Source organism: Hydra vulgaris, chromosome 09, assembly GCF_038396675.1.
Source record: "Hydra vulgaris chromosome 09, alternate assembly HydraT2T_AEP".
NCBI classification, from domain to species: domain Eukaryota; kingdom Metazoa; phylum Cnidaria; class Hydrozoa; order Anthoathecata; family Hydridae; genus Hydra; species Hydra vulgaris.
The window spans coordinates 47,775,776-47,788,904 of NC_088928.1; the positions used below are offsets into that span (position 1 = coordinate 47,775,776).

Below are 13,129 nucleotides of genomic sequence, written 5' to 3' on the forward strand. Positions count from 1 at the left end.
ATAATGGTTGGAGGCCAGCAGCAAGAGCAGGTCCAACTATGTTTACAATGGATTCTTGCACACTGTCCAAAGGAGAAAGGACATCATTAGAAGATCCCACGAATCAGATCGCTCTCCAGAACTTTTGAAAATAGGGATATCAGATGCACCTGGACAGCAGGCAGGAAAACAAGACTCTGATAAGCACTTTTTAAATAGTTTTGAGAGTATAGACGACAGCTGCGGAGAACACTTCTGCAAAACAATAACAGGAATGTTGTCCAGGCCACAAGCTGTAGAAGAGTCTAAGCAGAAAATGACTTTAGATACAGAAGCTGGAGTGATATAAATGTTAAGCAAAGGATCAACCTGTTTGTTGGCAATATCAGAACGCAACTAGTGGAATCAAGAGATATTGATGAAAAATTTTTAGCAAACAATTCAGCTTTGTCTTTAGGTGAGGTGACAAAGTCTGAACCATACAAGAGAGGTAGAATTAAAGATTTGCTCTTATTATTAATACTATTAAAGATTCTCCAGAAGTCATGAAAGCCTAATTTTTGTGATTGTGATACGAGATTTCATGACCTGAGAATAGCGGGGTTTTGCATTAGACAAAACCTTTTTACAATGGTTTCTAGCAGTAATAAACAGACACCTGTTTTCTGGAAAAGTGTTTTGCTGATAGATATGAAAGCCATGGTTTCCACTGGCAATCGCAGCAGCACAATGTGAGGAAAACCATGGAGGAGAGTGAGGCTTGACCTGGAATCGTCAAGAGGGAACAAAAGATTCCATGCCAGCCTGAATCCACAAAGTTATGTAAGAAGCACATTTGTCAACAGGAAGGCGAAAGATTTCAACCCAAGGGTCATTACGAAGAAAATCACGGAAAGAGTCCCAGTAAGCTTTAGGGTAGTTGTAAGAGGTATGATGATAGGGGGATTCAGGTGATGAAAAAGAATGAGATTTTAGTTTTAGAGAGATCAAACTGTGATCAGTTTGATCTCTCTAAAACTGGGAACTGACTAGGATAAGAAACAAAACATAAGTTGAGTAGAGAAGGTAAATGATTCAGGTTGTCTGGAAAGCGAGATGGAAAGTTAACTATTTGAGTTAGAGATTGAGAAAGGCAAAAGTTGTGGGCTTTAATGCCTGCAGAATCACTGACACTAGAGCTATGCCATTCAGTAATATGAGCATTAAAGTCACCAATAACAACAATATAGGCTGATGGATAAAGAGAGAGGGATTGGTCAATATGATAAAAAATAACATCAAAAAGAGTGCAATCTTAAGATGAAGGAGAGCGATATAGAACAAAGAGAAAGGTGATAGAGTGAAGTGGTGCTAAACGAAAGCACACGAAAGAATAGTCTGTGGATTCAAACCAAGTTTCAGGACAAATGGGTGAATTCTTACGAATGTAAATGCCCAGGCCAAGCATGTGACTATTGAAGTCTTTACGAATTAAAGGCAGATAACCATCAACACTAAGATCACAAGATGAGACAGCTGAACTCAAATTAGTCTCACAAAGAGCAAGTAGGTCTGGTGAACTTTGCAAGAGATTAGACTCAACAGAAGAAAAGTTACTTTGAAGATCACGAATATTAGTGAATGATAGGTTTAGAGAAATTGGTGATGACAATGGTTTTTTATGTTTTATAGTATTTGGTACTTTATTCATTTTTAAATTTGTTGAAGAACTTGACTCAATGCATAGATGTACTCAGAACACTGTCTAATAGCCCAAGCAATTGCCTCATTACTACTAATAAACCCTAAGCTGTAACAAAGGGCTCCAAATGTGGCCTTGGCAATGTACACTAAAAGAACAAACAGGGACACCATCCATGCGCTGTTGCGCATGGATTGTGTCCCTGTTTGCACTGTTAGGGACGGTGTCCCTGTTGGCACTGTTAGTACTTAGATATTTTTGAGCTGTTGATGGAATCAGCCTCTCTGAGAGCTATTATAGAGTTCGGGAAAGCTGACAACCAGCCAACCTCAGAACCATAAAACTGAGTTTTAGAGCTGTACCCTCGTAAGGGGATAATAGAATGAGTTGCCTACTTATAAAAACAGAGACACAAGCATAACTCTTGCATTGAGTCAAGAAGATCCATCATTCAACATCCTAAACTGGAAACGATGTATTAAAAATACATCTGCGCCCGTCTAATAGATGAATGATTTCCTAGTACTTTTACTTATTCTCATTATTTTAAAGTAACTCATAACTTAATAGTGGTTGCTTGCAATCTTGTTGGAAGTAAACTAGAGTTTGAAAATGTATAAATATATGCCAGTATTTAATAAATAGTAAATGTAAGCATAAAATTATAATATATAAAGTATTATAAATTTTTTTCTAGCCCCGGCTATCAACCCCTGCTAAATCTTATAGTTTATCTCGGGCCGGGTTTGAAAAAAGTCTGATTTTTAGCCGGGGCCAGGGCCCAGATCATTTACTACAAGCAAGTGCTTCAATTTTTCAAGAATCAATCGCTCCAATTAAAATACAGAAACATTGTTTAAATCTGCATAATAACAAACTAGCACCAAAGAATTTAGCAAACATAGTAATAAACAAAATACAGACACAAATTTATTCCCAAATATGTTTAAATATATTTTTCCAATGCTGGTGTAATGCAAAAAAATATGCCAGAAACCAAAAACCATAAAAGTATCCTAAATTTTTATTAAAAAGTCAAACCTGCTTTTTTTTCTACTACTAAAAAACCCATAATTAAAAAAAAAAAGAAAAGTATTTTCTAGTGTATTAACATCTACTATTGTAATAGTAAAAATTGCATAATAATAAGTATAAATAATGCATAATAATAAATATATTGCATTATAAATATAACTATAATATATAACTTATACATATAATTATGAATATAACCATATAAATAATAATAATAAATATAATGCATTATAAATATAACTATAATATATATATATTATAAATATAACTATAACTATAAATATAACTATATAAATATAACAAATATAACTCATTATTTAAACATAGTATTTTTTACCTCAATTTGCTGGACTTGCATATCTAAAAAAGTGAATTCATTTCGAACAGTTATTACACTCTTTGGTCCAGTGCAACCCATACTAGTACCAAGACCACCATTTAGTTTAACAACAACAAGCTTGTCTAACAACTTTTTCACATCTGTAGATGACTTGAGCATAACTTCTTCATATGTTTTCATCTGCAAAAATTTTTATCAAAATACTCTCATCTTTTCTAATGAAAATTGCTGTTATATACTACATTATTTATAATAACACTAGACTAAGAATTAAAAAAAAGTTGTAATTAAAAAAATACATATATTCATATAATTAAATAATTATATGACTATACATATATATTTTTTAATTTTTAATTAATTAAAAGGCATAATAAATAATGAAGCTAAAATGCCTTTTTTTAAATAACATAAAGTTCATGCTTAATATTTCAAAGTTGAAATAATGTACTATTTGCTCTGTATTATATTCGGTATTATTGTTTATAACTTTTTTATTTGTCCAAACAAATTTGTAACCATGGATTTAAATTTTTTTTTAAAAAAAGCTGCTGATTCATTTTTTCACTACAAACATTCTATCAAACTTTTTTATTAAACTAGTATCTTTTAAATTTTTTTGTCAAACTTGAAAGTTTTATTTCATTTATTATACTATAAATTCATTACCATATACTCATTAAATTTAAAAGTAACCAGCATTATCTAGATATCTGAAAAATTATGATTATTATATGTTTAATAAAAATAAAGACTTTTTTTGCTTTGTTAATTGCATGAAACAATGCTTACTCTTTAGTACATACATCAACTGAGTGTTTAGGTTTGGACGGGATAATCTATTGGGTTGGCTAAAAAGTAATAAGCAATTTCTAATAAAAATTTATTTAGTTTATAATTCCATAACTAGTCTCCAAAACCAGATTTATCATAATGCTCTATGACCACTTGTCAAATCTTGTCAACCATATTTCAAAAGTGGTGGTAGTTAATATTGGATCCAAATTTAAAATGTTCCAAATTCAATTCTATTGGTTTGTAGGACCTGGGCAATCTTGTAACATTAAGTTGTTGCCATGAAAGCCTTCGAAACCAATGCCTTGCTGTCACCTTTGACAATTTGACTACTTATATTCTGTGTGGCTTTGGCTGTAGTGTGACTTAAATAATTCTTTGTGTGTGTGCGAGTGTGGAAAAACAGAAATAACCTTGGTGGAGGAAGAGTAAAATTTCATAAGATTTTCTTGTATTAATTTTAAAAAATTGACTTGGACGATGTTATAAAGTCCAATGATACTAACACATGTTTCCAAACGTTTATTACTGAAAAAAAATTGATTTTAGATCGCTACGCCCCGCTTAAAAAAATAAGTATCAAAAACTTCAAATGTCAATTCAAACCATGGATTACAAAAGGAATTATAAAATCAATTCAAGTGCGCAATCTTTTCCAACAAAAAATAATAAGATCTAAAGATCTTATTAATAAAAAAAAAGTTTGAAAGTGTTTTTAAAAGATATAAATCTAAATATTAATACGCTAATGAATAGTGCGCATAGTTACGCCTAATGTTCGTATTGTTAATTACGGTTCTGTATTCTGTAAAATACACTATTTCTTAGTTTTTAAATAGTTTCTTGACTTTTTATGCGCAATTATATGTTCCATGCGGTCTTACAAGTAAGGTCAAGAAGCTAATTAGAGCTGATATACTTTTATTTTCAAGAAGAATTGATGTTGTTCATTGCTTAAAATAAAAATTTAAATAATCGTTTGTTTGTTGTTGGTTGTTTTTATTTTTCTAATTTTTAAAGCCTGTTTTCATTTTTTAGAAGAAGTTAGAACTAAAATGACTGGTAAAATAGTTTTTTTAGTACAATGTTTCTTTTTAAGTAAACTGTTTCAGTTTTGTCGTTAGTCTTTTTAGATCATTTTAAGCAAGTATTGTTTTATTTTCTAGAGCAGTTAAGAGGAGCTGATGACTTTTTTATTAAGTTCAGTTCATTTTCTTATTTATAGATTAAGATTATTTTTTGTAGAAAGAATAATGAGAATAAAATGTTATTTATGCATTTAATATAAAAAGTTAAATAAAATAAGACTGTTGTTTGTGGTCATGTAAGTTTATGTACATAAGTTTGCGTCTGTTTCAATCTATTTTATATTTCTCTATATCTATATGTATATTTTATATTCTTAGGAAAAATAATAAGGAACAGAAAAATTTTAAAAAATTTTTCTGGAATTTGTCAAAGGAATGCTTCATTTTAAGGTATCTGAATATGTATTTATTCGAAAATTTTAATTTTGTTCTTAAATGGTTTCATCTTTTTCATTACAATGTTGTGAATTGTAGTCTGCATTCTTTGTTATATTAAAAATAATTGATGCTAATAAAGGTTGTTTTATAGTTGTTAAAGGTTTGCATATATGTTTATATTATGCTCAAAGTTAAAAAGTTTTTGATAAATACATGTATGTGGTGATATATGTTATATAGTTGTTTTATAAATGTGTTTATATAAATGTGTTTTTATAATAGAATGAAATGTATTTTATCTAATGTGTACATGATTGTTAAATGAGGTGTTTTTATATGTTATATAACATTAAAAAAAATATTGTGTTTTTGAAGTTAGTAAAACTATAAAACACAATATATTTGAAATATAGATCTAGAGCAAAATTCGTCAACCTTTCCAGTCAAGCAGTGTTACTGCTTTAGGTCTAAGTGTTGTCTAGCCTTCAATATAACTATTCTGAAAATGCATAACATTATCTTTGATAATTTTTTGTGCAATGTTGTTACCTTTGGCTTATCTTTATGTTAGTGTCTGTTGTTAAAAATGATTAATAGGTAGTTTCATTACTAGAACTCACTGATTTTGTTTCTTAATATAAATAGCACAGTGAATATTATTATTATTAGTGCGCATAGTTACGCCTATTGTTCTTTATTAGTTACATTTCTGTATTCTGTAAAATACACTATTTTGTAGTTTTTAAGTAGTTTCTAGACTTTTTTATAACCAAGTATTTTCTTAAAGAAGTCACGACCTTTCATGGTACGAGTTCAAAATGTTTAAGTAGACATTAGGTAGATAATGTTTAGTAGCTTGAAATGGTAAGTAATATAAAATCTTTTTAAAATTTTATTAAGTTATTAATTTATTGTAATATTTTTTAAATTGTACTTTTAAATTTAAAGCTTCGTGTTATAGATGTTAATATTGAAAATATGGATTTAATATAATTCTTAGATGGGGTCTAGCGTTAGAAGATATTTATGGGTAGTTTCATGCTTTCACATGCTTTTAATAATTGGGATAAAAGCCATGACAACATTTTGTTATAAATAAAATTTATCTATAATATTGTTAAAACCTTTGCTCTTTGAAAAAAATGTTTCTGGCTTTTTAATAAAGGTATAATAATTTCTCTTGCATGAATGAATTGTGGTTTGGGATATAATTGTGTTATTATATGTTTGTTTTTCTATATTTAATATAGCATTAATCATTTTCATACATTTTTATTTAAGTTTAATTGTTTATAATTTATTAAGATTTAGATTATTAGAAAATTCATGTTTACAGAGTTGCTATTAATCATAATCAAGTTGTTGTACAAAGAAAATTGTAAAGGTTTATTTACAAAATATGCTATATATATTATAAAGAAAATTTTGGTTTTCATATGTTTTCACTAATAAATAGTTCAATATGTATATATATATATATATATATATATATATATATATATATATATATATATATATATATATATATATATATATATCCTTGGAGTCGCCGCAGTGTCATACCTTGTGTGTTGGAGGGGGGGGGGGAGTTTACAAACCTGCGTTAATAACCTGTTTTGTATTGTACATAACGCATTTATAAGTTTTATTATGCATTTTGCTCAATGTTTCCTCCAACACATGAACTATGACGCTGTCCGCGACTCCAAGGATATATATATGTATATATATATATATATATATATATATATGTTTTTTTATTAGAAACACTTTACTATTTCTAATAAAAAAGGATATTTGTTTGTTTCTAAATTTTTTTTATTAGAAATAAAATAAATTTTAACTTTTTTTTATAAGTCTTTGCTAATATGGTTGCAGGTTTTTCTTAACTTTAAATAAACTTAAGAAAACGTAATACAGGTGCATTACTTTTGATGATGGCAAATTAATTTTATTTTGCATTTATTTAGTTTCTTTATTTTGTAATTTTTCGAGAAGATTTTTTTAGTTATTTATTAAGTTTTTTTATTTTATTGTTAACGTTAGAGTAGTAAAAAAAATAATTAGTGTTGCTTTGATAAATATGTTTAATGAAAATGTTGACATTGAAATGGATGATGGGCTAGATGAAGTTATGTATTTACAAGATGATGTAAGTGCTATAAGGCGTGTTGAAAATAATCGAAGATGAAATGAAAGAAATAAACTTAGACGAGATGAAATTAATCATTTACAAAATGAAAGAAATAGGCATAATCAAGATGAAGTTAATCGTCACCAAAATGAAAGAAATAGGCTAAATCAAGGCGAAGTTAATCGTCACCAAAATGTAGGAAGATCTGTTGGACAAGGACGAATGTATTCTATAGCAAGAAGTAATGCTATTCCAGATTATAATTATTTAGGAGAAATGAATCAAATTTGTCAGCACTATGGTGCTAAGAAATTTCCAGATGAAACACATTTTCTATGTTGCCATAATGGTAAGGTAGCTTTGCCTCCGCTTTCACCTTTTACACAAGTTTTACAGGATTTATTTTACAGTTATGTAGATTGTAATGCTAATGTTAATTTTTTTAAACATATTCGAAATTATAATGCCTGTCTTTCTTTCGCTTCATTTAAAGCAACTGTAGTTCAACCAATAAATCATGGGCCTCCATCTTTTAAAATATGTGGCCAGATTTATCATCGTGTAGGTAATCTTAGGCCAGATCAAGGTATTCCACCAATATATTCTCAACTATATATATATGATCCACTTGCAGCAGTAAATTTTAGAATGCATTAATGTGGTAATGATCTTTTTTTACGTGATTTAATGTTTCAACTGCAAACTATAATTACTGAACAAAGTCCATTTGCTTATGCATTTAAAAACATGGCTGAAGTAGAAGATGAAGAAACTTGTCAAGTGGCTATAGAAGGTCGCCAAGCTTCTGTTGTAAAAATGTCTTTACTTGAAGGGGTTGATAAACGTTGCTATAATCTACCTTCACACAATGAAGTTGCAGTTGTATTTGTTGGCAAAGATGGTGCTCCCCCAACTTCTAGGGAAGTTGTTTTTTACCCAAGAGGTCATCCTTTAAAAATTGTATCAAGTATGTCAGCCAACTTAGATCCTATGATTTATCCTCTCTTTTTTCCCAAGAGGTGATGCTGGTAGGCATAATCAGTAGTGCATAACCCTAGGCGTGCCACACTGGTTAGAAATCATGTTACATTATCTCTGTTCTACAATTATAGACTTTCTGTTCGGCAATTTTTCTGTTCATTATTTTATGGCAAGAAACTATTTCAGCAATATGCTGTAGATGCATATGTAAAAATTGAAGGCCAGCGTCTTGCTTTTATCAGAAATAATCAAGATAAACTGTGAAGTGAGCAGTATGATGCTTTACATGAACATGTTCATAAAAATCATCGATAATAAATATTTTTCATAAAAAATATTTATTATCGATGTTCATGTATGATGCTTTACATGAACATCGATAATAAATATTTTAAATTATTTTAGTATGGTTTTTTTTACAATAGGCTATGCTTGACTCTTCGGTCCTGGAGATGGCGGCTATTATAACTCATTTGGAAAAAGAACCTTCAACGTTAATTGTTTTTTGAGAAAAATATGTTTTATATAGATTTTTTTTAAATATTTTTGTTACATATTCAACTATTTATCATGTATATAAATTTATTTTTTAAAAAAAGTGAACACAATTTTAAATATTTAATTTTTACAACTGTTTTACATGGTTTTAACACCTCTTTTATAGCCTTTTTAGCTCATTAGGCCGGGTGAATAAAGGAAAGCAATTGCTTTTATTCAACGCTTTTAGACTAATTGCTCACATTTATGTGAAAATATTTATCGATTTTGCTCAAACTTGTATTAACGTAAAGCGTAACAATTACTTCAAAAATGTCGAATAAAAGCAATTGCTTTTTTTGTCAACCTGACTTATACAAAAATTAATAAAAAGTTTTAAATATAACTAATAATTTTAAAGCAAAGTTAAGACAAACGCAAGGCAAAATATATTACGGACATTTTTTGCTAAATATTTTCTGCATTAGTATAAATTTGGATTGGATGAATGCTGAAATAAATATATGTTAATATACGTTAATATAAAGTAAATCGACATATTTGTTTACTTTTTTTTTTTTTAATTATTATAATTTCTGCTGGATTATTAAAAAAAAAGATAGCTTGAGTAATAAGCTTTAATATTATAGGAGCAGTAAACAGGGATTAGCCTTATCTGGAATTGCGGATATATTTTTCAACTTGAAGTTTTTCCGGATATCCAAAATAATTTCTTTTCATACAAGTTTACAAGTTATATATTAATAAGTTATATTAAGATACAAGTTAAGGTATAATTTTTGTGAATATTTATTTTTTAAGCTTAACTCATCACTCTAAGCAAAATAAAGAAAAGTTAAAAAAAAATTAGAAACTACTCAACTAAAAGCAAAATTAAGAGAAAGGAAGGGGAAAATATATTTCCGATACTTTACCTAAACAATTTTTCAAAATTTTTAAATAAGACTTGGATGATCTATGCATATAATTCAAGTCATATTTTAACAAAACGATTTTGTTGTGATTTGCGCATTTAATGTCCGAACGTTGCAAAATAAATGGTTAACTGTATCATTAATGAAGCTAACAGTTTTGTTTAACTACGAAGCCAAGAAAAATAAAAGTAAGCAGAACTAAAAAAGTATTAAAAAATTTATATTTCATTAGAGAAAACAAATTAAGTTATTATTAATAATTTATTTACTTCAAACCCGTATTACTGGTTGCCTACTGCTAGCATATAATAATTACATTAAACATAGTAAAAAAACCCATTTAAAACTTTTTTTCTCAGAAAATGTAATAAATCTTTGCAAACTTTGGAAAGGCATTAACATTCTAATTAATGTAAAAAACTTCAATAAATCATCTCCCAACTGTTTGCAAGAAAATGAAATATATATAACTGATCCAACTCTAATCTCTGAATCATTTTACACTTTTTTTTACAAATGTTGCTCATAAACTCAAATTCAATATTTAATCGTTTTATATTAACTATTAAAAGTATCTTAAACATCCAAATTTACATAGTTTATTATTATCTCCAACAAATATTCCTGAAATTTCATCACATATCTAATTTAAATCGAAAAAAATCATTAGGTCCAAAAAGCATTCCCACAAATATTCTCATAGATCTATAGAACTATGAATTTTCAAATAATCTTTTTAAATTATTTAATAGCATTTCCTGATATTTTGAAATTATCTCGCGTTATTCCAATATTTCAAAATGGCTCTAAACTTTCATGCACTAACTACAGACCTATTTCTCTTTTATCTAACACTAGTAAGCTTTTTGAGAAACTTATGTATTCTAGAATGTACTCTTTTCTAAAATCATTTAATTATTTAAATGATTTTTAATTTGGTTTTCGATCAAAACATTCTACTTGCCATGCATTAATAAGTATAACAGAATTAGGAAAGCTCTTGATACTGGTCATTTCGTTTGTGGTGTTTTTATCGATTTACAAAAAGCTTTCGATACTGTTGACCATAGTATTTTGATTTCTAAATTAAATCATTATGGAATTCGAGCTATTGTAAATGACTGGTTTCCATCTTATTTTTCAGATCGAAAACAATTTGTAAGTATTGATGGTTTCAATTCTAGTAATAAATCAGTTTTGTGTGGTGTTCCTCAAGGTTCTGTTCTAGGTCCTCTTTTATTTTTATTCAACGTTAATGACCTAATCAACTCTGTTTACTTCTCTTCAGTTTATCTGTTTGCTGATGATACAAATCTCTTGCACATCAACAAATCGTTTCATTCTTTATGTAAAAATGCTAAATCAGATCTAAAAGGTATAATTCACTGGTTAAATGCTAACCTAATATGTCTTAACACAGAAAAAACTGAACTAATTTTTTTTTCAATTCTGAGAAAAAATATTTCTTTAAAAATGTTGAAATCAAAATTAATAATAATAGGGCTATATCCTTCAAGAGTTATTAAATATCTTGGTGTATTAATTGATTGCAATCTTTCATGGAACTTTCATATTAATGAACTAAGCAAGAAATAACATAAGAAATAACTCGAGCTAACAGTATGCTTTCAATAATTCGTCATTATGTCGACAAAGTTACACTAAAGAATATTTACTATGCATTATTCTCATCTCATCTTAAATATTGTTGTCAAGTTTTGGGTCAAGTTGGAAACTTGACCCCAAACTTGACAACAATATTTAATCGTATTTACAAGTTGCTATTGTTTCAGCGTCAATCCATTAGAATAATAAACTTTCAACCAATTATTATTAAAACCTGCAAACTATGATTTCTACATGTTTGTTTTAATGTATGTTCTATGTGCTTTAATCAATGTGTTTACGGTCCATATGTTTCACTTGCATATGTCTTTGCTTATTATTACTTATATTATGTTTAAAAATTGGTGTCACTCCTTTGATCATATTTCTGTATGAGTGACACCACTTAATAAACCATTAACTTATTATTATAAATAATTTTATAACTACCATTATAATATTAGTTATTATTATTATTTTTTCATTTTAATTATTGTAAACATACTTATTATTACTATTACTAAAATTTGTATTAATTTTTTTATCTTTTATTATTATAATATATTATTATTATTATATTACTGTTATTATTGTTATTATTATTATTATTATTACTATTATTATCAAAACCATTGTAAAAATGATTTACGGAAAATAAATAGCTTGTTGTTGTCTCAGTTCATATCTCTAGCATATTATATTTTAGGGATCCTTTTTACTTATTGCAGCCTGTTGTTATAGTACTTGTTACAAAAGCATTTACAGAACCATCTTGTAGAACTTGCTAAGGTTATTAAAGATTGAGTTTGGGTTTTTTTTTAATTTATTTGGGTTTAGACTATGATCTAAAATCTAAAAAATTAAATGAGGCAAAAAGAAAAAAATAAAAAAAGTTAAATTTGTAAAGAACATATTATTTTCAATATCTAAAATTAAAAATGGGACTTAAACAGTAATCATGTAGTGAACAATTAAACTTGTTATATGCAGCTATAGAGACCTCAAAACAGGTGTTTTTAAAAAAAATCTTAAAGTTACAAAGTTAAAATAACTTTGACATTTAGTTTATCAAAAAGGTTAAAATTGTCAGACACTTAGTTTATTAAAAAAGTTAAAATCTTTTTGAGTTTTCATTTTTCTTTAGACAAATATTTATAAACTTTTTTCACTAGGGACCTAAGGATGTTAGATTCTTTAAAAAATTTTGTCAGCTCCAGATATTAATCCATTAAGTCCTAAGTACATTTATTTTTCCCATATTTGTATTACATTAAAAAGCGAGCTTTAATAAAATCAGATAAAATTAAATTTTGTATGCAATAATCTAGATCTTCTTTTTATGAACAGTAATGTACTCAATGAGTCATCTACCCTTCATCTTCTAGGATTAACTCTTATTCACGACCTTTCTTGGAAACGATATTTCAAACCCATTGCAAAATTAGCATTTGCTAAGGTTATATCTCTTTATCGTGCTCGCTACTTTCTTACTCTGGATTCTATTCTTTATCACTATAAATCTCTAATCCATCCTTGTATGGAGTACTGTTGCCATATCTAGAGGGGATCTTCAAATGATGCCCTTTCTCTTTTAGACAAGGTGCAAAAATACACTGTAAAAGAAGTTGGACCTGCTCTTGCAGCCAACCTTTGACCATTATCATATCATTATAATGTTGCTTATCTTTATTTTTTTGTAAA

At 27.9% G+C, this 13,129-nt stretch overlaps 1 protein-coding gene across 1 annotated transcript in view; it reads right to left on the reverse strand.

The window, feature by feature from the left end:
• LOC100198937 (UTP--glucose-1-phosphate uridylyltransferase) overlaps positions 1-13,129 on the reverse strand; it is a 47,298-nt gene that overhangs the window by 24,053 nt on the left and 10,116 nt on the right. The window contains exon 4 of the mRNA XM_065805917.1: positions 3,033-3,215. Coding sequence (XP_065661989.1) covers positions 3,033-3,215 — 183 coding nt within the window. The remainder of the gene's footprint in view (positions 1-3,032; positions 3,216-13,129) is intronic.